This window comes from Chiloscyllium plagiosum, chromosome 28 (assembly GCF_004010195.1).
Source record: "Chiloscyllium plagiosum isolate BGI_BamShark_2017 chromosome 28, ASM401019v2, whole genome shotgun sequence".
In the NCBI taxonomy this organism is placed as follows: Eukaryota; Metazoa; Chordata; class Chondrichthyes; order Orectolobiformes; family Hemiscylliidae; genus Chiloscyllium; species Chiloscyllium plagiosum.
The window spans coordinates 31,330,576-31,358,410 of NC_057737.1; the positions used below are offsets into that span (position 1 = coordinate 31,330,576).

Here is a 27,835-nt window from a genome sequence, read left to right on the forward strand (position 1 = left end):
AAAGAGAGAGAAAGAAAGAGACACAGAGACAGAGAGCGAGAGCACAAGCGTGGGAGACAGCGTGTGTGGGCGGAAGCAGAGTGTGCACATAGGAGTGAGTGACATCAGAGAATGCACAAGAGAGAGAACAAGAGAGAGAAATCAAGAGAGAGAGCATGGGCAACTGAGCGCACGAGAGAGAGGAACAGCAACAAAATGAGAGAGTCAGAATTGATGAGAACCTCTGTGGGTGATTTACATTTTTTGTATAAAATGGTATTTACTTTTGGGCTTTGAACAAAGAGGCTGCTGAAACATTTCCAATGTGGAAAATCATATAGCGTTTCTGATCAAGCAATAAACATACCTTGCTTTGTAAGTGCGTTCTTTAGTGCTGGAGTAATCATTTCTCTTGGTTCTGCACCTTCATTTTTTCCAACGGCACGCTTCGATGTTTTTTGTTTTACTTTTTTGACAGCTTCCCTCTCCTGCTGTAATTACACAGGAAATAGAAGTAAGGATCATTAAAGCACAATGGTTCTAGCATACAAACATTGATGAAAAAAAGGACACATTATCTAAGTTTTTTCGTCTTGCATTCAACAGAACAAATGCAAGAACATCAAAAATTTACAACAACTCAGTCACAGAAGGAAAGGTTGTTAGTTGATTGGCTGATGCATTGTCCTGAGGAAGCAAGGGACTATAGGTTCTGCAAGCTCACGAATTTTTAAAGTCAAAACTTTAATACCAAAAAACCAAGTAAGAAACTAACATACATGATAGCACAGAGCTGATAGAGAGCAGTTTTAATATACAAATTAAACATAAATGCAACATTATTGTCATCTTTTCTAAAACTGGTAGATTTTCTGTGGCGCTGATCACTAAGTGGCTGACATGCTCTGCTATGCAGAACTACAAAACAACAGAATAGTACCTGCTGTGTTAAAGAGAAACTCTCTCTCCTTTTGGACATAAAGTTCAGCTGCTATTAAACACTAAGTGATGTCAGAGTACAGCACCTTGTCAGGTGACAGGTCTGAACCTCTGTTTTCATCCTCATCTTGCTGCCCCAGATGAAACTTAAGATCAGTGAAAGTAAAGACTTTCTGGTTCTAGTGTCAATAAAAGGAAGAGTCAATTGGTCAGGAACAAAGTACATTCCAAATACCTACGGTCCAGAGATACTGCTCGTCCAAATTGTAGATTTTAGCAACAAGCTATTAATCACCTTTGTTGCTGTCTCCTCAGCCAACAAGGTGTTTTATAAATGGGAGGATAACCTATGGAAAGTTATCATCCAGTTTGTTTCTAAAATATTTTCAAGACACACTCACATACAAAAGAAAACTGTTCCATGGTAAATAAAATCAATGCATTGTCCTATCAAAGCTAAGTAAAGCTGACAGAGTATTGATAACCTAGTTTTTTTTTTAAAAGGCATACAATTTATCTAATAATGTGTGTCCTCTAACTTTTCTTAAAATAAGTCGCAATGAAAAGCTTGAAGATAAACATTTTTCTCATGGAGCTGACAAAACACTGTTCATCTTCCATAGAAAATTGTGTATACCACACATGCTCAAAAAAAATCCTATCTCGCACAAACACAGTCCAGATTTTTTCACACAGTATGGAACCTTCAAAAGGAAAGACTGATAATGTTAACTTTATTGCAAAATATACATTTGTTACAAACTTTAAACACCTAAATACAGATGGAAAAATGGAATAAAATTTCATCTGAAGTCTTCTGTGTGATCGGATTGATTCTTAACTGATTGGTCAGATGTTATTTTCGAAAATTATTTGACTTGTCTCACTGGTATTTTTCTCAGTTTATTTGCAATGCTTTGTAACATTTTTTCTCTAACTTCATTCTGATTTATTAAATGCATGTCAGTCAGGAGCATGTCATAAGACAACATAAGTTATTCCAAGTTTCAATCTTGTTATCCTCTGCTAAAACTACCTCCAGTTTATTTACATCTTTCCTTAAATAAGGAGACCATAGATGCAGACAGCATTCAAGATGTGGTATCACCAATGAAGTATAACATCTAGCTTTTATGTTCTGTTCCTCTTTCAAAATAAAATAGAATTCCATTAGCTTCAATTACTTCCTGTACTTGCATACTACCATTTTGTGACTAAGGGACCAAAATACCTAGATCTCTCTGCACCTCAGAATATAGCAGTCATTTCTCACTGTAAGTAACACTCAGAATTCTCATTCTGTCTATCAAAGTGAACAGCTTCATATTTTCCCACATTAAAATTGATCTGCCAGTTTTTTTGCCCAGTTACTCAATTGTGTATATCTGCATTCTCCTTATGTTCTCTTCATGACATTCTTTCCTACATATGTTGGTGTCATGCATGAGCAAAACCTTAGTCAAGGAGGCAGGTTTATGTGCACCTTGTCGAATACCTTCATGAAATCCAAATATAAATCGAAGCTATTACAGTGCCGAGGGAGACCACCTGGCCTGGTGCCATTTGTCCACTGGCTCACTGCCTTTTACCAGAGGAAAAAATTCCTTCTAAAACTGACACAAAAACCAACAACTAAAAACCCAAGATGTAGCAAGCATCCCCAGGATTTTTTTTCCCTAATAGAGTATATACCCAATTTGCTAAGGTGTATAGTTGCTTTTTTTTTTGCAAGTTCTCACATGCAGAGTGCTTTCAAAGGAAGCAATGATGCAAGGTACAACAAATAGAAGGAGGGAAAAACAATTAACACCAGAAACAAAGTAGTGCAGGGCCAAAAGAAGCAGTTGAGGTAAGAGCAGGGATGGGATAAGCATGAAATAAAAGATTGCAAAACTTTTATCTCCTCCTCAATTTCTGTTTTAAAACTTCTAAAGGCTGCAAGATCAGAGAAAGGAGCAGCAGTGCCACCTAGTGTCAAGAGAAACTGAACTGGAACACAGGAGTTTTCAAGGGTAACATCACCTCTTAGTGTCTTGAGAGAGTATTACTTTCACATTACTGTCTGTAAAAATACCTAAATCTCAACTGGTAATCATAAGACCATAAGACATAGGAACGGAAGTAAGGCCATTCGGCCCATCGAGTCCACTCCGCCATTCAATCATGGCTGATGCGCATTTCAGCTCCACTTACCAGCGTTCTCCCCGTAGCCCTTAATTCCTCGAGACAACAAGAATCTATCAATCTCGGCCTTGAAGACATTTAGCGTCCCGGCTTCCACTGCACTCCGTGGCAATGAATTCCACAGGCCCAACACTCTCTGGCTGAAGAAATGTCTCCGCATTTCTGTCCTGAAATGACCCCCTCTAATTCTAAGGCTGTGTCCACGGGTCCGAGTCTCCTCGTTTAACTGAAACAATTTCCTAGCATCCACCTTTTACAAGCCATGTATTATTTTGTACGTCTCTATTAAGTCTCCCCTTAATCTTCTAAACTCCAACAAATACAATCCCAGTATCCTCAGCCGTTCCTCATATGTTAGACCTGTCATTACAGGGATCATCCGTGTGAATCTCCGCTGGACACGTTCCAGTGCCAGTATGTCCTTCCTGAGGTGTGGGGACCAAAACTGGACACAGTACTCCAAATGGGGCCTAACCAGAGCTTTATAAAGTCTTAGTAGTACATCTCTGCTTTTATATTCCAACCCTCTTGAGATAAGAGACAACATTGCATTCGCTTTCTTAATCAATGCGGACTTGCTGGGCCGAGTGGCCTGTTTCCACACTGTAGTGATTCAATGATTCTGTGAATTACTGTGAGGATATAGAGATTGGAATTGAATTCTCTTTGGAACTTTAAAAAATGAATTTGGCAGCAAGACGTATGTTATTATTGCACATAAGAGCAAAAGAAAGAGGAGGAGTCAGCCATTGAGCCGATCAAGCCTGTCCCACCATTCTTTATGAACATGGCTGATCTGCCCCAGGTGGTAATTCATCTTTGATAATACCACCTCGTAGCCCTCAACTTCACCGATTCTGGATGATAGTAAAACGTTGGTTAGTTTGATCTTAGAGAAAGATTACAGATCAGCACAACATTGAGGGCTGAAGGACCAGTACTGTGCTGTTCTGTTCTATGTTCCTCACTGCACTTTATACTTACTCTTCCTGCAAGTTGAGGACAAGTGCTTGACATGCACCAATGTTTTTGTCTGTACTTCTCTCAATGAACCTAAATGGGCCTAAAATACATTCAAACAGAGAAGCCTCTGACATCTACTTCCTAGAAGTTGGGAACTCACAGATTTAAGACACTGTTCCATCCATTCAGTATCATGTAGTGATATATTATTGCTCATCACCCTGATTACTAATCATCTATAACTTATAAATTAAGTACAAGTCTTACCACTACCAATACAGCAATATAAAAACACCCACTAAAAATGCCAGTTAATGGCAGAGTACATTATTCTTACCCTACAACTGTGTGGTACACAAGGATGCCATGCCCTCTTTCTGCTTCTGGGGCTCTATATGAATCCAATGCAGTAATGGACGAAAGCACAACTGCGCAAAAGTGAGGACTGCAGATGTTGGACATTAGTGTGTGGTGCTGGAAAAGCGCAGCAAGTCAGGCAGCATCCGAGAAGCAGGAGAGTCGACCTTCGGGCAAAAGCTCTTCGGGGAAGAGAAGGGTTCTGTCCTTGTTACGGCTGTTGGGGTGGAATTCGTGGGGGGAAGTGGATGAGATACGCTGAAGGGCATCATCGACCACATGGGAGGGGACACTGTGGTCTTCAAAGGAGGAGGTCATCTGGTGTGTTCTGTGGTGAAACTGGTCCCCCGGGAGCATATGTGGCAGAGGTGGAGTAATTGGGAATAAGGGATATTTTTACAGGAGGCAGGGTTGGAGGAGGTATAGTCCAGGTACCTGTGAGAGTAAATAGGTTTGTAGATGTCAGTGTTGAGTTGGTCACCGTTGATGGAGATGGAGAGGTCCAGGAAGGGGAGGGAGATGTCTGAGATTGTCCAGATGAATTTAAGGTTGGGGTGGAATGTGTTTTAAGGCAGTTGATGAACTGTTCAACCTCCTTGTAGGAGCATGAGGTGGTGCCGATATAGTGATGGATGTAGCAGAGGAAAAGGAGGAATGGTGCCTGTGTAACTACTGAAGATAGACTGTTCCACATAATCGACAAAGGGACAGGCATAGCTGGGGCCCATGTGGGTGCCCATGGCTACCCCTTTTGTCTGGAGGAAGTGGGAGAATTCAAAGGAGAAATTATTGAGGGTGGGGATCAGTTCAGCCAAACGAATGAGTGTGTTAGTGGAAGGGTACTGGTGGGGACGTCAGAAGAGGAAGAAATTGAGAGTTTGGAAATGGAGGTATATAGGGATGGTGAAGATGAGGTGTTGGGGGCCAGGGAAACATAAGTCTTGGAGGTGATGGAGGGCGTGGGTGGTGTCCCAAATGTATGTTCCTGGGCTGGGGGGATCGGACAGTATCGAGGTAGGTGATGAGTTAGGTAAATCACAATTACTCCAATTGCAAAAATTCTGCAAAAAGAACCTGAGAAGCTTAAATCAAATTCGAAAGAGCTGTTAGTACTCAGTTTAAAACTATGAATAATTCAAATACAAATCTTATTAAAAGGCTCAGTGGAAAGCCAGTGCAAGTTCCAGGCAGTAATTGTGCTCCCCTGAAAATAAATCTGTTTGATAGGATTATCACATCAGCACTTGCTTCAGGATAGTTTTAACCAAAATTTTTAATTACCAAACACTCAAATTTTATTTCAGTTGTGGGCTACTGACAAAAGTGCAAGACCCACCATGATTGCATTTCTGACATGCCTTCTCTATTTCCCGGTACATGTTGCGTCCCTGGTCCTGACCACTGTTAGGAGGTCTATACACAACTCCAATTATGTTTTTTTTGCCTTTGTGGTTCCTCAATTCCACCCACACAGACTCCACATGATCCGACGCTATGTCATTCAATACCATGGATTTAATTTTGTTCTTAACTAACAAGGCAACCCCACCCCCTCTGCCCACCTCTCTGTCTTTTCGATAAGTTGAAAAACCATGGAGGTTTAACTGCCAGTCCTGACCCCTCTGTAACCAAGTCTCTGTGATGCCTACTACATCATAATCATTCACTATTATTTGTGCCATTAGTTCATCAGCTTTGTTATGTATGCTACGAGCATTCAGGTAAAGTGCCTTAATGCTAACTTCCTTATCATTAGAGATGTTGGAAGTCATATGTCCTAAGTTACCCTTGCTTTTTACTGCATTCTTGGTCTGCCTCAATTTTAAATCCGCCTGGAAACATGCTATCCTGCTGCTTATCTTGCCATTTACCTCCATACTCCCTGTCGCTTTCACTTTCCCTTCCCCCCAATCCTTTCACCAGAACTGCATGGAAAACTTCACCGGTATTTAATACACTTGCAATTTATAACTGTAGAACCATTGAAGCACAGGCAAAAAATATTAATTGCAGCCTCCAGGCATTCAAAGCTCATGATGCAGTTTGATATGAACAGAAACCTGAAAATTGTTGAAAACAACATTAGATGAGTATCTTCTATTCAGCATTCTTATTGAGTTCATCAGGAAGCAACTCAACAGTCACAGATTCACCACTGAACAATTCAAATTTAGTTTCCAAGAAAGACACCGCTGAGTAAGCTAACTACTGTTCATATTTGAAATGAGACCTCAGTGGCACAAATTCGGTTCTCTTACAATCTTTCTGTCAACACTGAATTAGATTTGATGCAGAGTTTTTCTGGTTGTCAAGTAATTCCACTCCTTTGCTTTTCACACCTGCTATAAAATGTTCACAGAACTTTTTTAAAAACCCTCAAATGTTTACTCACTCAAACCAAAAATAAACCAGTGATTTAGTTCAATTCCTAGTTTTAACAATAGCATTAATCTTTATTCATTCACAGGATGTGACCATCTCTGACGAGGTCAGCATTTATTGCCCATCTCTATTGCCCTCAAAGGCAGTAGTGGTGAGCCACGGTTTTGAATCACAGAACCATATGTGCACATTATCCATAGAGCAGTTAGGAAAGAAGTTCAAGGATTTTTGACTCAGCAACAGTGACAGAACAGCTACATAGCTTTCAGTCAGGCTGAAAGCAGCTAGTGGAACTTTCAGATGCTCCATTCATAAAGATGGTAGAGGTTGTGGATTCAGAAGATGCAGTTGAAGGATTGTTCTTGAGTTGCTGGAGTACATCTTGCAGATGGTACACACTGCTGCTATTACACACGTGGTGGAGAGGGACTGAATGTTGAAGGTGATGGATGTGATGCCAATCAAGCAGGCTGCTTTTGTCCTGGATTACATAAAGCTTGAGTGTTATAAGCACTGTACTCATCCAGGCAAGTATTCCACCACATCAATTTTTGTACAAGAACTTCAAGTTTGACATTTAGATTTTGTTTGGTTTCTGGAAAGATGTGAGGAGAAAAAAAATGATTCAAAACTCAAAGTTTCCTTCAAGCCTAAAATGTTCAAGTATTTCTGTTGTCTTCAAAGCACTGATCAAATAAGAATATTTTTCAGGTCAACACCAGCAGGGTTACTTTAACTTTTTTTCTAATGTACCTTTTATAAAGTATTTGGAAATACACAGTAAGGTTCTCTAAAAGTAAAAAAAAATGTAAGGAATAACCACCAGACGATATTAATAGGAGAAAAATCTAACATTAGAAGACAAATTGGACGAAGATATTATACAATAGGCAGATCCAAAGTAGTCAAATAAATTATTCACAGCAATTTTCACAAAGGACAACTATAGACACATTCCAGACATAGCAAATGAGGCTAGTGACCCATAACATATGGAAGTGGATAAAAATTACCACGCAAAACCTGAAAGGATTAAATATTCATAACATTCTTGTAGAGGATGACGTACATTCTGAAATCCTCAGGTAATTAAAGAATACTTTCTCCAGATTTCTACAAATCATGGACAAATATCTGACATTTGAAAGATGGCAAATGTAGTATCAACATTTAAGCCTACATTTGAACCTAACAATCACAAGTCAGCCAATTTAAGAACCTGAGCAAAAATGCTTAACCGTCTGCTATGAACCTGTAAAAGTGAATATTTGAACAGCACAGCTATCAAGAGCAATAGATCATTCGTGACAGATCTACAGAACTCCTTAACAGAATTACTCGGGTCATGGAGAATAACAACACAGTAAATCTAATTTATCTGGAATTTCTGACAAAAATATTTAAGATTTATCGAATGATTGATGAATTGTTTTGACAGATTTAGTGTAAACAGTACTAAGTATTCTGACTTGACGCAAGTGCTGGGACTGCAAGTGCAATGACATGGACTTTTCAGTAAAAGTAATGGCTATCAGGGCTCAATACAACAATGGCTAAATTGGATACATTAGCAACATGTGTTTCCAGCAACACATTTTTCAGCTCTGATCTCCAGCATCTGCAGTCCTCACTTTCTCCTACATTAGCAACTGCCAATTACTGCAAATGCGCAAAGCAAAGAAAATAAAATTACAGTCCGAATTCCCTGCTCTTCAGAAACTTCACTCAATTCCACAATCTAACACATGGAGTGGCTTATCATTGCAGTGATTACATGTAAGAAAGCCACAAAACATGCTTGTAAAGTCTGGGACTTATCCATTTGTGTAAGCAAATTGTTAATTGCAAGACAAGTTTCAACTTCTGCAAACAGCTTCAATGACAATGAAAATTAACTTTCATAACCTCTCACTCCTTCAGAGTTTAATTATTGTTGAAGGCTTTCAGAATTAAAAGAGGCAATTTTTTAAAAATGTTTTCTTTCTGTTCATTTTACCTTTCCCTGAATCCATGTTGTCCTTATTGTACAGCTTTCCAGACATATTTTGACATTGAATTACCTATTTAACTTAAAGCTATTAGTTTAGACCTTGCATGTCTCAGCAAGAATTCGTAATTCTAATTTTGTTAAGATGATACAGTTATATGCTCTGATAACAAATTCCAAGTCCCCTTTAGAAGGAGCCAGGTCTTATCATTGTAAGTTCCAATGCAAAATTCGATAGAAAATATCATGATGCCATTCAATTACTATTTACAACATATGGTACATATGACTCTTTTAACTCAACTTTGCTTGCACTCTAATATGTCAAACTACCTTCATGTTTCAGTTCCAAATTCCACATATTTCAGAATGTCCATTTTATCTTGAGATAGGAGTATTTCTTCAGTAATGTGCTCATGTATACAGCAAACTATTTTGTAATTGCTATAAAAAAACTGAACTACATTAAGCCTTAATAATTTTTTACTCTTTGGAATATCATATAAAATTTTTCAGCATAACAAGTATATTAATTTTTAAATAGCAGCTGAAAAATAAAAGAAGACTGCTCCACATCAGCTGTTGGCCAGAGTTAGCAACAATACACAACAGTCTCCAAGCAGCTTTTCATGGTTTCTCTGCAAGAGATTCAGTATTATACATAAAATTTCAAAATAACACTTGGGAAATGTTCTTAAAGTGGCTGTGTCAAAAGCCAAGGTCACATGGAAGTTGAATAAGTAGCCACACTGATATTTGAAACGGAAAAGTACATAGTAGGATTTTTCTTTGGACTTTGAGTTACAAATCTCAAGTATGAAGTTATTGCAAAGCTCATCTTTCAAAATTTCCTTAACAGGGTTAAAATGTTTTTTTCTGGGCAACAGTTTTGTCACTTAACTCATCCATTAACTAATCATACAGATCTCTGAACTTCAAAAAAATATGAAAAGTTATGCTAGGGCACTTTTCTTCACTTGTGGAAAAAATAACTTGAAAATAAAAGCAGTCTCCAATTTCTGTTGAAAGTAATTAATTAAATCAAGTCTTCCTGAACCTTAGTTTAGCTTCGTGCAAGAACTCTGATAACGTGAGGACATCTTTGGTTAATTGCATTAGTACTTATCACAATAATAAATGGACCTATACCTTTGCTTCTTTCATATTGTTCATAACATTGCCCAGATCCTCTACATCAAGGACAGATGATTCAGTTTCATCTTCCACTCCAGATCCTTCTTCACTCGTTGTTTCAAACAGTTCTTCCTGGAGGAAAGAATAAGAATCAAAACAGATGAATCAGAAACAACTAAGGTTAACTGCAAATCATATATCACCAAATAAATCAGTAAATGACTGACATATATCCACATGTCACACCTCATCTTTAGTAACTTCTGGTAAAGTCTCACTTCAATCATTTCAGGCTATTCATCTATGATCCTGCGGATTTCTGTGTTAAAATTAGATTTCATTATACAATTTGCCAGTTACAACATTGATGTTAATTAAATAGACAAATGTTTACTTATGAATATTATATCAGTTGAAGAAATAAATCTGCCCAATGGAGGGACCCAACGAAACATTATTCACAATGTCATAGACCTATTAGCATCTTCAAGGTTTGAAGATACATGTTCTCTTTATGAAATGGCAGAGGATTCTCAGTCTGTGGAGCAACCTGGGTAAACTCTAAAATTGGTACTTCTGTTGACTTCCAATCCTATTCAAATCGATTTCAACAGCACATACTCTGATTCACCAACATAAGAATGTTGTTTCAAATTAAAGGCAAGATAATGGTGACTGCTATTGTTTAAGCATTACACATGCAGCAATTTCAAGCAAAGTGCAAATTAAACTCATAATAATCCAAATTTACTGTTCATATTGTACTGCTTTATCATTAGCTTTACAATAATAGCATTTGTTATCTGACTCCCCAGTGAAATGCACTGAATGGTGCAAGACTACAAAATTTGCAATGTTATGTACAAACTAAACTTGTGAAAAGAATGTTGCCTTGTCCATTCTGGTCCAATATTAATTCCATGACTGTTGTTAATCACAGCTATTTGACATTTCTGGCACTGAAAATTAATACAAATATTGATTTTTATTCCTTCCTATTTGAATTTACAAAATTTTTTAAATGTTTAAAATTAAAAAGGTTTCTCCTTTCATTTCTGTATTTGCATTTTTCCACATTTTCAATCCAGCCATTCTTTCTTTGTGTCTGATTTGACACTGAATTCCCTCTCCTCCCCCTCGTTCCCTTTAATTCACACTTTGTGCTCCTTGCACTGGTCACTCTGATTCCATATGCTCCATTTCCATTACTGTGATGTTATCAACTTCAACTTTCAGAAAACTAACCCACATAAAAATAATTTAAAACCTAAAAATTCAACTGCAAACCTTTAAACAGATTCCTTTAAATGTCATGCCACTGCAAAGTTTGGCCCAGTGATTGTATACATCAGTTGAAAAATGTCTGTTCACACTGCTGACTACAATTTTAAACATGATGGAAGTACCTTACAGAAATGTATTATTTATTCAATTTTTGTTTAAAGGTTAAATGCACAATGTTTAAGGTGATACCTAAATGTTGGGAGAGCAACTCTTTTTTTGGAATAAGCAGTACACCTGAAGCAAACAACTGCACAAAAAAAAAATCCAATGTGAGATAAATCAAGCCAACGCACAAAGCCAGTGAGCTGCAAAATAACAAGAAGTTGAGTGGCAGAGACCAGTTAGATTGGCAGCACGATTTAAGGTATAACTTTGACAGGAGTCATTGGTGTGCATTGAAAGAAACAGATTTAATTTGGATTAGCTAAAACTGACAATACTATATAAGCGCAAGAGTTATCACGTCATGCCTAAATGCGCACCACAAAATTAACACTGGCAACTTTAAATCTGATTGTATCCAACCCGAGCAATATGAGAAAAAAGATTTAACAAACGCTCAGCCTTAAATAAATTTGCATTCACGTGAAACCGCTAGAGTGAGAAATCAAAATTAGTTTTAAAAAATTAATTTTGTGTTGATAATGCTGACTAATGCCACATTTTTATCACATTATCAAAAGGAAAGTTTGAAAATGCTCACTAAATAGATCAATGTGGCGGCAACAGTTCTCAGAAGAACAAAATGCAACAACTCCGATATCAAAACAACTGCAAAGTACCGTAAGCACAGCAGCCTTAGAAACAAATCACTTAGCAAAAGTGAATGATAACGAGGGAATTCGAAATTTATGAACTCCGCTTTGGAAACTGCACTTAATTAAGAGACTTCCTGAGAATGAGTTTCAATTTGAAATAAAGTAAGAACAATTTTTGCTGCATCTTACCCCCAGTGGACTGTTGCACTTCGTTCTGATCGCAAATGCCAGTATCACATGGGGAGGCAAGTGGTGTAATGGTTGTGTCACTAGATTAGTAATTTAAGCCTCAAATTTATTGCTCGGTGAAAATGGCTTTGAATCCTACTGCAGTAAATGAAATTTGAATTAATAATGAAAAAAAGCTAGTATATTAGCAAATCATGTAACCACTATTGTTTATCATAAAAACTCATCTGGCTCACCAATATCACTGAAGGAAATTTGCCATTCATGCCTAAGCTAGCCTACATTTGACTCCAGACAATATGGTTGATTCTTAACTTCACTCTGGGCAATTAGAAGTGGGCAATACATTGGCATCACCAGCAATGAGCACATCCCATCAGCAAAAACATGCTCTTGAAATGTAACAGCTCAGAACGGAGTAGAAAGTTTGATAGGATGGCGAGTGTTGAAGGCTGGACTGAGTAACAGAGATAAGGATGGGTGTGGCTATGAATAGATGTAAGCAGGAGGTGAAAATTTTAAACGGAAGATGATGTGGAGGCAGAAGACCAATGATTACTTGTAAACAGACAAAGATAACAGTAAAAGTTATACGTATAGACTTAAGATAGACCATTGAAAGTTAAACTGGAAATTAAAATACCAGAGCAGGTTTGGTGTGTAATCAGTGTCCAAAAGAAAAAGAAAAAAATTTTATAATAAGTGGACCAAAGATATTTCTTGCAGTCAGAAAACCAATGCTTGCTGGGAAACCTTGGAAAAACTAGGCTCACTTTAAGCAAAGAAGTGATCAGATTAAATGGTAGTAGACATAATCAGAGTGACAGTCAAAATGTATTTGAATTTACCACATTGTTCCCTTCACCCAAGTCATTAATATAAATTGTAAAGAGCAATTACCCCAACATATCACTAGTATCCTATTTGTATTAGCTTCCTATCCTAAAGTTAACTCATTTATTTCTACTTTTTTGACCTTTAATCAAGTTTTCCTGACCAAAACATGAGCAAAGCCTGCAACTGGTCAATAGTTCATAACAGTGTCTGAGTATTTGATGACTAAGGCAACAAAGATTAAGAGTTACTTGGTACTGTTGATGGCTTGCAGGTGGTCTCAGTAATCTAATACTCTATTGGACAGAGGGCCTAGATCCAGGGACTGTCCTTAACTATAGTATCTATACTTTTTATCCAAGTATCAACATCGAAAGAGGTCAGTATCTCAGGGTCATGGGTATGGGAAACAGAACTTTCGCAGTCAGTAGAGTTTCTCCTTCTCCAATGTTTTTCAAGGCTCATTTCCCACCTTAATTGTTGCAATCAGGCACTCTGCCAGGTAGGAAATAAGCATTTACGGACAAAACAGCTAATTCCATTGACAGCTACTGGCAAGAAGAACCAAACGTGGTGAACAAGAAAGAAGAATGATAGAACAGTTCAGGTAACTGGATAGGACTGAACTTAACATCCAGATCAGACTCCCTCTACCTTCTATCCACAAAACTACTTTAATAAAAGAATTTAACTGACAAATTAGGAATGGTAATGGGTTCAACAATTCTGCATGAAATAGCTGTTAGAAAAAGTATTTATTCCTTTTTCCCAGTCTATACATAATAGAGTGAAAATCTCACCGCATGTGACCTCTCTATGTGACATAAAACACACTGCAGAGGTGGACTGAAATGCGTGTGTTTGCATGGATATACTTGTGCGCGCATTTGACTCTTGAAGAAAAGGTCTTAACCATTCACAAGGTGCATTAAGGTAAGCTTGGTTTTAGAAGTCCAGTGACCAAAACTTGTGTTACCACTTATCAGTGAACAAAAGGAAGGGAAAGTCACTCTGAATACAGATGTAAGCTGAATCCCTCATGAGTACATTGCTGAGGGCAGAGTAGTGGGGAGGGGGAAAACCTTTGTTACACTGAGTCAGTTACCTTTGATGTGATTTAGTTTACCTCTTCACTACTGTGATCTTTCATTTTTTCTGGCACTTCTTCATTCTGACTGAATTCTTTGTTATGCTTCTGGTCGTTGGTCTTGCATTTCCCCTTTTGGCAGCTACCACTACACTCCTTGTTTTCCTCTTTGCAGAGTGCTTGTACTCTGCTCAAGAACGTAGCTTGCCAATCATCAAAGTCAGCTTCAATACTGCCATGTTTGCTCTTCACTACATTGCAGTCACCTTCTCCTCGAGTCATAATACGACTGGCACTCAGCATCCACAGCCACATGTCAATATTCTTGCCGACCTGAAACAGTACATGCACTGCACAGTTAGTTACAATGGTTGATTTCACTGCTGAAGTAAATTATGAAGATCTACTGGGTATACAGAAAACTATCAGTAAAAAGAATTTCCAATCTTTGTATTAAGAACAAAAATCAATGATTAGCTGCACAGATAATCATGAAATAGAAAAACAGTTTAGGAAAACTATTAGATTCCAAAGCTGTGTGCAAATATATTGGGCTTTTTAATCAATCCGACAACTTCACATTTATTTTTACAGGTCAAGATTTATATTATCAGCTATGTTTTTAAAACCAGATTCAAATTCTCATTTTCATGGTGAGATTTCAACTCGTTCCCACCGAAAAACATGAACTACATCACAACGGAATGTACACAAAAACTATGAACAATACATAACGATAGAGCAAAAACATATTCAGGATGGCTGCAATCTTACTACTACATTGCTAACACCTTTAACCACACTTTGGCGGCAATAGCAATCTATCCTGTACTGATGTGTTTTCACAAAGTTGAAATAACATTAAAAAGAAAACCCACACAGACAAAAGAATGAAAACTTGATCAGGTCTATGCAGCACAGAGCTATGTAGAATCTACAGCAAAGACATAGAATGATTTGCTCAACTGGTCTCTGCTTCCCACAATGCTTTATAGAGTCTCTTCCCACCCTCTACTGGTCATTGGCATTGGTCAAACTCTAATAAAATTGAATAAGGCAGTTAATTCTTTTCATATTCTAAATTGAGAATTCTGTATGTATTTTTAAATACTGCAGCCAAATGGTAGAACCCTAAACAGGTGCAGAAGTTAATATACTGTACTTACAGTGTTGTAGTGATTTTCATAAAGAGAGTTGCCCAAGCCAAACACTGCATATCTCAAACCTTTAAGATAGGTTTTGCCATATCTGAAGTCATGTGTTGCATCTTCCAACCACTTACAAAACCAGGCAGCACTTTCATTTGGTTTTCCATCAGTGTATGTGGAAATCATGAATGCACAGATAGTTTTACTGTAGACCTGCACAAACAAAGCATTTTTTTTCTAAATAAGCCAATTAATGCAGTAAATATATCTCTGTAATATCTCAGCCCATCTATCATCTTTCCAAATGATCATTTTGGGTCAAACGACAGTTTACATAAATTAACATTTTTAAAATTTTCTCAGAATCAGAGTCTGAAAAGCATTTTTTTTAAACAATTCATGAAATGTGGGCATCACTGGCTAGGCCAGCATTTATTGCCCATCCTTAAATGCCCTTTAGGTGGTGAGCTGACTTCAGGAACTGCTGCAGTCCATTTAGTATCAGTATAATCATAATGTCATTAGGGAGGGTGTTCCAGGAGTTTGACGTCGTGATATTAAGAAATTGTGAAGATCAGATTGTAGGAAACTTTGCAAAATAATTTGTTTTTGGGACTTCTATTTCAAAACATCTCAAAATTAAAATTTTAAAAAGTCATAAATTTTAGTCATTGATGGTTAAAGATTGCAATATTCTGTGTTATTGGAACAATACATTAAAGTATTAAAAGTGACCAATTTATTTCTGTCTGACAGGGTTATAAAGTTAGTTCAGCAGATCTAGAACTTAGATTTGATGTTAGTGAATAATAATCACCATAAACATTGTAAATGTTATGAAGTTGAGATAAAAGTACTGTACATGAAATGTGTGGGGGCAATCTCAATAAAATTCTTGCCGAGACACTAATTACCCATTCCCACTCAGGATAGCCAGAATTGGGAATGAAAAGATACAAATGGAAAATGGAATAGGCAACTTTTTAATGCTGAAACTTGCTGCTGAGACCCAGTCTGAAACTACATTTAGAAACTGACGACAAACACTCATCTGCATAAAATAGTAAATCATCCAACTTGTCCCTGCAATGTGGCAAGGTGCTAGTTACCCAATTTCATTTCATCAGGACTTTCATTAACAGCATACAAATTAACCAATGTTAAGTAACCAACCTCTTCCACCAGGTTTTCATCTGGATCATATTCCTTCAGATCAATAACTTCCACAGGTAATCCAAGTTTTTGTACAGACTCTGCAAGAATTGCGGCAAACCTCTGAAATACAAGATCATTATTAAGAAAAATCCTCAGGAAGTCAACATTTAGAAATTGTATGCTGCAAAAATTCTGTCTGGAACTAATTCTGGATTGTAGCAATAGCAGCCTCAGTTCGAATCCATGTCACAGCTTTGGGAAAAAACAGTGTCTTCTAATATCTGGCCCATGCACTTTGAATAAGGATATCTGAACCAAATTATTTACAAATCCATTTCTGTTTGCCAAACAAGAAGTGAAATTCCTTCTCAATATTTCACCACACTGCAACAAAAGTACACAGCACATTTAACATAAATGGCGCTTCATTATGGGATGAAAAAATTGGAAGAGACTGAACAGACAAATTTCAACAGACAACATTTCTGAAGATAGAGAGACTAAGATAAAAGAAAATTTCATACAAGGTAGTTGTTTTGCCAAAGATGACAGAGCAAACAGGAGAGGGACATTTAATAATCCGTTTTCACAAAAGCAGGGTGAAAAAGCTGGGATATCTTTCCAAAATGTTGCAAAGGTCATTTACAGCCATACAGACAGAGATATACAGCACGGACACAGACCCTTTGGTTCAACTCGACCATGCCGACCAGATATCCCAACCCAATCTAGTCCCACTTGCCAGCACCCGGCCCATATCTCTCCAAACCCTTCCTATTCATATGCACATCCAGATGCCTTTTAAATGCTGCAATTGTATCAGCCTCCACCACTTCCTCTGGCAGCTCATTCCATACACGTACCACCCTCCATGTGAAAACGTTTCCCCTTAGGTCTGTTTTATATCTTTCCCCTCTCACCCTAAACCTATACCCTCTAGTTCTGGACTCTCCCACCTCCCAGGGAAAAGGCTTTGTCTATTGACCCTACCCCTGGCCCTCATGATTTTATAAACCTCTATAAGGTCACCCCCTCAGCGTCTGACACTCCAGGGAAAATAGCCCCAAGCCTATTCAGCCTATCCCTATAGCTCAAATCCTCCAACCCTGGTAACATCCTTGTAAATCTTTTCTGAACCCTTTCATGTTTCACATCATCCTTTAGATATTCCAAAAGTGGCCTAACCAATGTCCTGTGCAGCCGCAACTCCTCCACTCAATACTCTGATCAGTAAAGAAAAGCATACCAAATGCCTTCTTCACTATCCTATCTACTGGTGACTTAGATTTAGAGCAAGACAATAAGCTTTAGCTACAGATTTGCAATAGACAAATCCCAGAAACCACCCCCCACCCCAGGTTCTCCACGTTGCTCTCCTGCTGATGTCTCAGTCCTCCATCTTCTGTAGCGTTCCAATGATTCGCGATACAAACTTGCAAAACAGCACCCTCATCCTTTGGCACTCTGCAGCCTTCCAAACTCAACAATGTGCTCAAAAATTTCAGACTGTAATCTGTGCCCCCTTTTTACTTCCTTTGTTTTTGCAAGTTCTGGCCTTGTTCATTTTCTCTTTTCTTTGATTTCAGACAGCGGTCAGTTATCATTCAACCACTCACAATTTTTCTCAACACTTATTTTGTTTCTTAACTTGTCCCATTACCAATCTTGGTCTTGCACCACCAAGAATATATCATTTAACCTCTCCATGCTTCCCATCCTTTCACAGAACTATCCTTTTCCATGCTTCCCCCTTTGACTTACTTGAAACCTTTCCAACTTTTTCCAGTTTTAATGAAAGCTCATTGATCTGAACATTAACTGCTTTTCCCTCCACTGACACTTCCACACCTGTGGTGTATTTCTTGTTTTCTTCTGTTTTTACTTTAGATTAGATTACTTACAGTGTGGAATAAGACCCTTCGGCCCAACAAGTCCACACCGCCCCGCCGAAGCGCAACCCACCCATACCCCTACATTTACCCCTTACCTAACACTGCGGGCAATTCAGTATGGCCAATTCACCTAACCTGCACAGCTTTGGACTGTGGGAGGAAACCGGAGCACCCAGAGGAAACCCACGCAGACATGGGGAGAATGTGCAAACTCCACACAGTCAGTCGCCTGAGTCGGGAATTGAACCCGGGTCTCTGGCGCTGTGAGGCAGCAGTGCTAACCACTGTGCCACCATGCCATTTCATTGCTTCAAATTTTTTCCAAAGAGAGATCCCAGTTTTAAGCTTGAAAATTGTTCCCTGTTTGAGTAGGGATACAGCAATTTCAGCTCTGTCAAAGTCCCATGGCAGACATTGCTGACTCAGAGCTTGCAAATCCAAAGCTTCAGTTCATGATGCTATTCAAGATTCTAACCCCCACTTTGGGAATTTCTGTTTTATTTATTCGTAATATCTCAGACTTTCTTCATTCTAGCATATCTTATGTGCATATACTGCTGGAATATAAACCAGCCAAAAACCATGCAAGTTACAAACTCATTATCAGCATCCTGATTTAGTTCAAGGGGTTCTAGCCTTTCACCAAAGGCCTGGCAATTCACCCTGTCAAATAAAATCAGCAAGTCCTATTTTTACTTGTAGCTCCTGTCTGAATTTTGGAAATTTGAAATAGATTACTTTTAGCACAGATTCCTCAGTGGAGCAAAAATGCAGAATTATCAAAGCATGGATTTAAACAACTTTGAAATTTCATAATCTACATCTTTGAAGGCAACAAAAACATGACTAATTATTTATAAAATGCCCTGCAAAACAAAATTTCTACTTTCTGGAGATGAGCAAAGGCAAGCTAACAGTCCAAAGACTTGCCTATCCTTGTAAATTACTCAATGAGCCAGAAAGGTTGGGTAATCAATAACAATTCCTTGGGAGAGCTATGGACTAGCTCAGATATTTGATAAACCACAAAATCAGATTCTGGAAATCTGAAATAAAACAGAAAATGCTAGAAATGGTCAACAACCCAGCAATAGCTAAAAAGAAAAACTAAGCTAATGTTTCAGGTTGATGTTAACATATCAGAAAAAAGAAACATAGGATCTTGAGCAAGATTCTGCTATTTTGTCCTTTGAGCCTGTTCTGCCTTTCAATTAGATCATAGGTGAGCTGTTGTGATCTCAACCCCACTTCCTGTCTCCCTTGACTATTAAAAATCTAATTTTACTTGGAATAAATTCAATGACATAGCCTCCACTAGTTTTTGGGAAAGGGAATTCCACAGGCTAACAACATTCAAAGAAATTATTTTCCTTATTTTTGTACCAAAAGGGACACTTCATATTTCCAAACCATCCATTAGTTCTAGTCCCATTCCAGGCACCCGAAAGCATTATGTGATTCAATAAAAGTGCCGCTCATTCTTCAAAACAAGAAGGTGTGAATCTTCAATTTGGATCGGAATCTCCTATCCAAATTGATTAAAAACCATCCACTTGCCTATGATGCAGCCTTTTCAGCTGAATATATGGGAGGATTGCTAAGACAGATACCAAACGGTTGACGGTAAGGGTGGCAGGTGGGTGAGAAGGTCCAATCAAGTCTTCCCAGTGTCAGATTGGGAGGTGATTGCAGTGCATCGATTCAGGTTAGGAAGATGAAGGGAGGGTGGAAATCGGGTTTCAAATCAGGGTTTATGGTGAGTTTGGGGTGGAGAACTGGGGTTAGGATAGTCAGCTCCAGGGGTGTAAGGCTAGGAGGATGATCCATTTAATTCTTAACCAGTCTTTACAGCACATTTTAGTTCTCTAACCTTTCCTGGGTAACAATAAAACTCAAGGCAGTTGGAATCCTCTACAGGGTCTGGGTGCGAGGTAATTACCTATAAGAAGTTTAAGCTTTTCTGCCAAATCCTGCTGAGTCAGCTATGACAGGATCTCTGCATGCCCAACTCCTGTCTACACTGCTGCAACAACTGCCAAGATATGGGCCTATGGCTGATTACTGGCTGGACCAACCTAGGTCCAATCTCAGTATTCAGGTGTGTCACTTTGGAACAGGCTAGCAACCACATTAAAACAGAAATTTGATGAATGTTTCAACAATTCCTAATGTATATGCACGATAAACAGTAAAAAGCTAGAATACTAAATATTATTTTCATGTTATGAAGGGAATTCAAGCCTATGTAATTCATCACTACAGCCAATTATATGTGAAAAACTGTAATTTGAGTGTATTTTCGACATATGAAGTATTGTTATAAAACTTTAAGATGGAGTGAGATCAAAGCTAAAGTGTGAAGGTGAACACTTGCTTACTAAAATTTGAAATGTGTATGTATTTTAAAAATCTTACCTTAGCAGTACCAGTCTGAGAGCCAAAGAAAATCTTCACCCCAGCAATGTGAACTTCCTTTACTTCTTGGACTAAGTGTCCATTTTGAATAACTTCATCAGCCTCGTTTGGTGCGATGTTGTCCTCATTTTTCTGCTGTTCAAATTTGTGCAAACAGTCAACTTCTTTGGATTTTTAAAACAAAAACCCCTCCAGTGTGAAAACAGGCCCTTCGGCCCAACAAGTCCACATCAACTCTGTGAAGAGTAACCCATTCAAACCAATTTCCGTACCCAATTATTCTACATTTACCCCTCACTAATGCAACTAAGCTACACATCCCTGAACACAATGGGCAATTTAGCACAGCCAAATCACCTAACCTGCACATCTTTGGATTGTGGGAGGAAACCAGAGCACCGGAGGAAACCCACGCAGACCTGGGGAGAATATGCAAACTCCACATAGATACTCGCCTAAGGCTGGAATCGAACTCTGCACCCTGGTGCTGTGAGGCAGCAGTGCTAACCACTGAGCCACCATGTCGCCCCTCATTAACAAAATCTTTTCACAAGAAGCAGTATGCTTTTCATTATATAGTGTGTTCATAATATACAGGCAACCAAATACATTTATACAATCAAGATATTTTCACATTCTTGAGAAAATGGAAAACAGAAATAGCTGTACAAAATATCAATTTTCAAACTCACAAATGTAATCTACAAAAAAGTTTTAAAGACTAAGCCAGGTAACAATAAAATACTTACATACTGATTGTCTTTTCTGTCCATTGTTTGAGTCTCATAAATTAGTATCGAAGAAATGATCTTCACTGATATTCTTTTGACTCACACTGCTATTCACCACCTCATCCATGAGGACATTTTAAATGCTCAAATCACCGACAGAAACTTACATTTCAATACCTTACTACCTCTGTCACAAATTATGCAGATACAGAGCTTTGTAAATGTATTACCTTGTTGTGGTTTTTACTCAAATACTCAACAGTTGCCCAAACTCCTATGGCAACAACAATTGTCGAATAGATGTAATGTCTAACATGCCACAATGACAACGCACAAGTTTTCAAGGAGTTCCAGGTATCAAAGATGTAAACTAGAAAAGAGAATCAAAAAAGCCTCAGTAAACATCATGTGACTTATAACACTATGGTGTTGGATCCCCTATGATCTACGTTTAACTCCCACTTAAATGCACAATTATATTTTTAAATTCTGCCTTAGTCTCTCATCTATTTACTCTTATAACCCTCTCTCTGTTCACTGGTGACAGTGCTGCATTGCTGAAGGTGCTGTCTTTCAGATTAAGACTATGTCTCTGCTGTCAAGGTAAAAACATCATTCTGTTACTCAAAGACCACTCTAATGATCTATCCAACGTTGATCACTTCATCCGATTCCTGTGTTGTGAATGGATATTTTGTTAACTTTATTTCCAAAGAACAGTGGCTGCAATTCAACATATATTTCAAGAACCTGCAGACTGTACAAAAGCAAATTAATTCTTTATATATAATTCAGCCTGAACCCTCCAGTCCTCTGGCCTCATTTCATGCATCATGTCCAAGCTGTCTCTGTCAAAAAGTCTCTAAAAATCTCTTAGCGAGTTTTGAGAAGATTTGTAGCTCAGGTTGAGGTTCTGGATGTAGGTTTGCTCACTGAGCTGAAAGGTCCATTTCCAGATGTTTCGTCACCCTACTAGGTAGTGGGCCTCTGGGCAAAGCACTGTTGATAATTCCTGCTTTGCATATGTTTAGGATTCTTTGGGTTGGTGATGTCATTTCCTGTTCTTTTTCTCAGGGGGGTGGTAGATGGGGTCTAACTCGATGTGTTTGTTAATAGAGTTCCGGTTGCAATGCCATGCTTCTAGGAATTCTCATGCGTGTCTCTGTTTGGCTTGTCCTAGAATGGATGTGTTGTCCCAGTCAAAGTGGTATCCTTCCTCATCTGTATGCAAGGATACTAATGAGAGAGGGTCACGTCGTTTTGTGGCTAGTTGATGTTAGTGTATCCTGGCAGCTAGTTTTCTGCCCGTTTGTCCGATGTAGTGTTTGTTACAGTCCTTGCACAGTATTTTGTAAATGACATTAGTTTTGCATGTTGTCTGTACAGAGTCTTTCAAGTTCATTAGCTGCTGTTTTAGTGTGTTGGTGGGTTTGTGGGCTACCATGACACCAAGGGGTCTGAGTTGTCTGGCAGTCATTTCTGAGATGTCTTTGATGTAGGGGAGAATGGCTAGGGTTTCTGGACGTCAACTAGCCACGAAATAACATGACCCTCTCTCATTAGTATCCTTACATACAGATGAGAAAGGACACCACTTTGACTGGGACAACACATCCATTCTAGGTCAAGCCAAACAGAGACACGCACTAGAATTCCTAGAAGCATGGCATTCCATCCGGAACTCTATTAACAAACACATCGAGTTAGACCACATCTACCAACCCCTGAGAAAAAAAACAGGAAATTACATTGCCAACCCAAATATATAAATACAAAGCAGGAACAATTAACAGTGCTTTGCCCGGAGGCCCACTGAAGATGTTACCTCATAGGGTGACGAAATGTCTGGAAATGAACCTTCCAGCTCAACAAACAAACTTACATCCAAATCTCTTTCTTTTAACCCTCAGTTTCTCTATTTGTCTCTCCTCTTGGAAGATTCTTATTAAAATCCATTGCTCAAACTATAGACTTGGACGTTATTCCTAATCTTTCCTCTAGTCTGTCATCTATGGTCAGGTACTGAAGTGACTTACGAAATGATAGAGGACAAGTAAACACGTCAAACTAAAGGATAAAAGCCAGGAAAAAGGATATCATTTCATAGTAGTGCTGATGGGCCAGGCCTTATTCAGAGGAATAAAAATGTGGTTGCTAGACTTCTGAAACAAAAACAGAAACTGGAGGAACTTAGCAGGTATTTCAGCATCTGTGGGGAGAAAGCAGAGTTAACTTCTCTGAAGGAGGGCCACTGGACTGAGCTGATGTCTCCAGCAATTTCTGTTTGTGTTTCTAATTCAGAGGGATTTCTTTATCAAAATCGTAATCAACAATTGTACTTTCAACTAGGTAGAGGGAGGAAAATTATGAAAGATTGAATAATGAGATGGGGGATTATTTTGAACAGTTTAATCGAGAGAAAGTGAATTACATTGATGAAAACTTCTCTCCCTCCAGCAATATGTTAAACAGACACGTTCAACAACAAAACAGACGGGCGAGATATTCAGGAACGAGGTGGAAGATTACCAAAGAAAGTTAAGAGTCTGACAGAAGACCCCTACTATATCGGGAATAGGATGATGTTTTATAAATAATTGTAAACTTCAGGTTGCTTCCCATCAATGGGAAGGGGCGGCAGTGGCCTTACTCACCATCATCCCGCTGTTCGCCACAGCCCGGCCGGCAAAGGCATAGTAAAACCAGGCTGAGGAAGTGCTGCATGGCCGCTATCCCGGCCAAGGAGCCGCTCCTCTCCGCTCGGCACTAACTCAGGAACATGGGAGAAAGCTGCAGGCTCCACACCGAGCTCCTCATCGCCACACACTGAGCGCCGCCATTAACCCCGCCGAGCATGCCGGGAGAACTCCAATACAACAACAACTTACAGCAACCCAACTCTGAACCACATGGTCAAAGAAAATAATATTGTACTCTCAAACACTCAACTCCAACCACAGTGACACCTGTAGCACTCCCACTTGACTCCAACCACATTGTCATCTAGAATACTCCCGAACATTACTTCAAAAATTACATCACCTATAATACTGGAATTGTAAACACTCAACTCCAACCACACTCCACCCAAATACTCCAATCACATTGGTATTTATAACACTCCCAGATACTCAAGTCCAACCACATTGTCATCTACAATACTCCTAAATATTTAACTTCAAACATTTCATCATCTAAAACACCCCCAGTCAACTTCAAAAAAGTGTAATCAAAATGAGCTCAAAAGAACACAGAAAGGTGAATGCAGTGGACAGACAAATGGCAGATGTTTCATGGGCCATTGCCAGCTCAGTCCTTTGTATGAACTTCTGCTCATGCTGAAAGTTGCTGCCACCACACTGATTAAGTGTAGAAAACCTCAAGACTTCTTGATCTTGTGTGGGAGAGGAAAATCTCTTCCTTGTCATGAATAAGATACCATTTCATCACATGTCAACAGCCAGCTCTAATACTGTTGTGATAGGCATTGTTAGAGACTTTTGAGGAAGATCTAATGTAAGAACTCATCCCACTGAGATCCTCAACTATTCTCCCACAAGACTATATCACAATATTATATTGAGAATGTCCTCAACATTAATCTTTTCAGACCCATGTACAACAGCAGGTGATACTTGAGACAGGGAAGTGGAAGTGATTTGTTCTGATAGGATGAATACAAAGATACAATATAAAAATCGCAATTCTAAACAAAGTGCACTAGAGGGACCGGAACATGCATTTACAAAAATAATTGAAATGACAGGACAAGTTGAAAGAGTGGCTAGGAAGTATATTGCACATCATTAATTATAGTACAAATAAAGTATGATCACAATTACCTGATGAAGAAGCAGCGCTTCAAAGCTAATGCCTCCAAATAAACCTGTTGGACTATTACCTGGTGTTGTGCAATTTTTTAACTTTGTCCACCCGAGTCAAATATCAGCTCCTCCAAATCAATCACAATTAAAGATATGTTAAACTTGTGAAGAACATTGGTTCGGTCTTAACCAGGATATTGCATCTGTTTTGGGTACCAGACATAAGGAAGGATATGAAGGCATTGGAGAGATAGAAAATTTTCAGCTTCAAACCCATCATCATGCCTGGAAGGACAAGACAGCAGATATAGGAGACACCTGTAAGGAAATCTGTCTTGGAAATATATGACCATATATTTGTTATAGGGTTAAACTTCTGGAACGCCCTCCCTAATAGTATTGTGGGTCTCCCTACAACAAATGGATTACAACTGTTCAAGAAAGTAGCTAACTACCACCTTCTCAAGGGCAAGATGATATGGGTAATAAATGCAGGCCTAACCATCATTGCACACAATGTTTAATTATTTTTTTTTAATTGAAGAGGTTGGGACTGTTTTCCTTTGAGAAGTGATAGATTAGTGCCATTTAAAATGAACAGGAGTCTGTATCAGTAGATATGGAAAGCACTTCGTATTCATGATTTGGAGGTGCCGGTGTTGGAATGGAGTGGACAAAGTTAAAAATCACAATGCCAGGTTCTAGTCCAACTAGTTTATTTAGAAACAAGCACTTCCAAATAAACCTGTTGGTGTGTGATTTTTAAGTTCTTGTTCATGCAGAGTTATTGAGTCATAGAGAGGTGCAGCATGGAAACAGACCCTTTAGTCCAACTAGTCTATGCCGACCAGATATCCCAACCTAATCTTAGTCCCATTTATCAGCACTTGGCCCATATCCCTCTAAATCCTTCTTATTCGTATACCCATTCAGATGCCTTTTAAATACTGCAATTGTACCAGCCTTCACCACTTCCTCTGGCAGCTCATTCCATTCAGTAACTACCCTCTGCATGAAAAACCTGTCCCTTAGGTCCCTTTTATATCTTTCCCCTCTCACCTTAAACCTATGCCCTTGAGTCTGGACTCCCCCACCCCAGGGAAAAGACCTTGTCTATTTATGCTTTCCATGCCCCTCATGATTTTATGAACCTCTATGGAGGTCATCCCTCAGCCTCCGATGGTCCAGGGAAAACATCTCTAGCCTATTCAGCCTCTCCCTATAGCTCGAATCTTCCAACCCTGGCAACATCCTTGTAAATCTTTTCTGAATCCTTTCAAGTTTCACAACATCCTTCCAACAGAAAGGAGACCGGAATTGCACACAATATTCCATAAGTGGCTTAACCAATGTCCTGTACAGCCCCATAATGACCTCCCAACTCCTATACTCAATGCTCTGACCAATAAAGGAAACATACCAAATGCCATCTTCATTATTCTATCTACCTGCGATTCTACTTTTAAGGAACTATGAACCTGAACTCCAAGGTCTCTTTGTTCAGCAACACTCCCATGACCTTACCATTGAGTGTATAAGTCCTGCTCTGATTTGCCTTTTCCAAAATGCAGCACCTCACATTTATCTGAATTAAACTCCTTCTGCTACTCCTCAGCCCATTGTCCCATCTGATCAAGATCCCATTGCAGTCTCAGGTAACCTTCTTCACTGTCCACTACACCTCCAATCTTTGTGTTGTCTTACGAAGTGTGCCTCCTATGTTCACATCCAAATCATTTATAAAAATGGTGAAAAGTAGTAGACCCAGCACCGATCCTTGTGGCACACCACTGGTCACTAGCCTCCAGTCTGAAAAGCAGCCCTCCACCACCACCCTCTGTCTTCTACCTTCAAGCCAGTTCTATATCCAAATGGCTAATAATAATTGAGAACAAGACAGCATAGATTCAAGATAATTGGCAAAAGAAGAAATGACAATGTAAGGAAAAAACTTTTTTCATGTAGCAAATGCTGCAGGTAGTGTCCTAGCCCAGGACAGCTGCTTCATAAAAGACCTCCCTTCCATCAGAGTGGGAGTATTCACTGATGTTTGCACAGCTTTCAGCAACACTCTGACTCCTCAGATACTGAAGCTGTCCACAAATACTCAAGATGCTCGGCACCATCCAAGACAAGACATCTCACTTAATTGACACTTCATCCACTACCTCCTCCTGCATGCACTAGATGGTGTCAGCAGAATAGACTCGTCCACTCAGTTCACTTTTCCTTTTTCTTCTTCTTTTCTTGTTTTTAAAAATGTTTTAGTTTTTTTCCTTACCTTCTGGAAAGAGCTCAGTTGTGGAGGCAGTAACAGCAACTGCATTGCAGCTTCATCGGGTCTGGAGCATGACAGTAGCTGAGTGCCTAGAGAGGGAGCCTATGGCGCTCAGTGGCATTGGGGCTCACTGCGGTCAGGTGTGCGACAGCAATGGGGGGCTTAGATCAGGTCTTCAGTAGTCAGCTAGAGGTCTGGTGTGTGACAGCAGCTCAGAAATCTGGATTGGGATTTTGATGGTGAGAGATTGAGCCCAATGCAGGAAGTGTGTGCCCAATGCGACAATGAGGGAGCTCCCCTGGCATCTGTGGCAGT

At 39.0% G+C, this 27,835-nt stretch overlaps 1 protein-coding gene across 3 annotated transcripts in view; it reads right to left on the reverse strand.

Moving 5' to 3' along the window:
• tyw1 (tRNA-yW synthesizing protein 1 homolog (S. cerevisiae)) overlaps positions 1–24,289 on the reverse strand; it is a 124,539-nt gene extending 100,250 nt beyond the window's left edge. The window contains exons 1-8 of one of the 3 annotated variants that reach the window (XM_043718611.1): positions 24,073–24,288; positions 21,649–21,788; positions 20,688–20,819; positions 16,399–16,500; positions 15,244–15,438; positions 14,117–14,410; positions 9,941–10,057; positions 347–470 (exon numbers count right to left, since the gene is read on the reverse strand). In XM_043718611.1, coding sequence (XP_043574546.1) covers positions 347–470; positions 9,941–10,057; positions 14,117–14,410; positions 15,244–15,438; positions 16,399–16,500; positions 20,688–20,819; positions 21,649–21,788; positions 24,073–24,142 — 1,174 coding nt within the window. In that variant the 5' untranslated portion in view covers positions 24,143–24,288. Of the gene's footprint in view, positions 1–346; positions 471–9,940; positions 10,058–14,116; positions 14,411–15,243; positions 15,439–16,398; positions 16,501–20,687; positions 20,823–21,648; positions 21,789–24,072 lie in introns of all 3 variants that reach the window. The other 2 variants (XM_043718610.1, XM_043718612.1) reach the window with 2 other exon arrangements.
• Between the last annotated feature and the right edge of the window lie 3,546 nt (positions 24,290–27,835).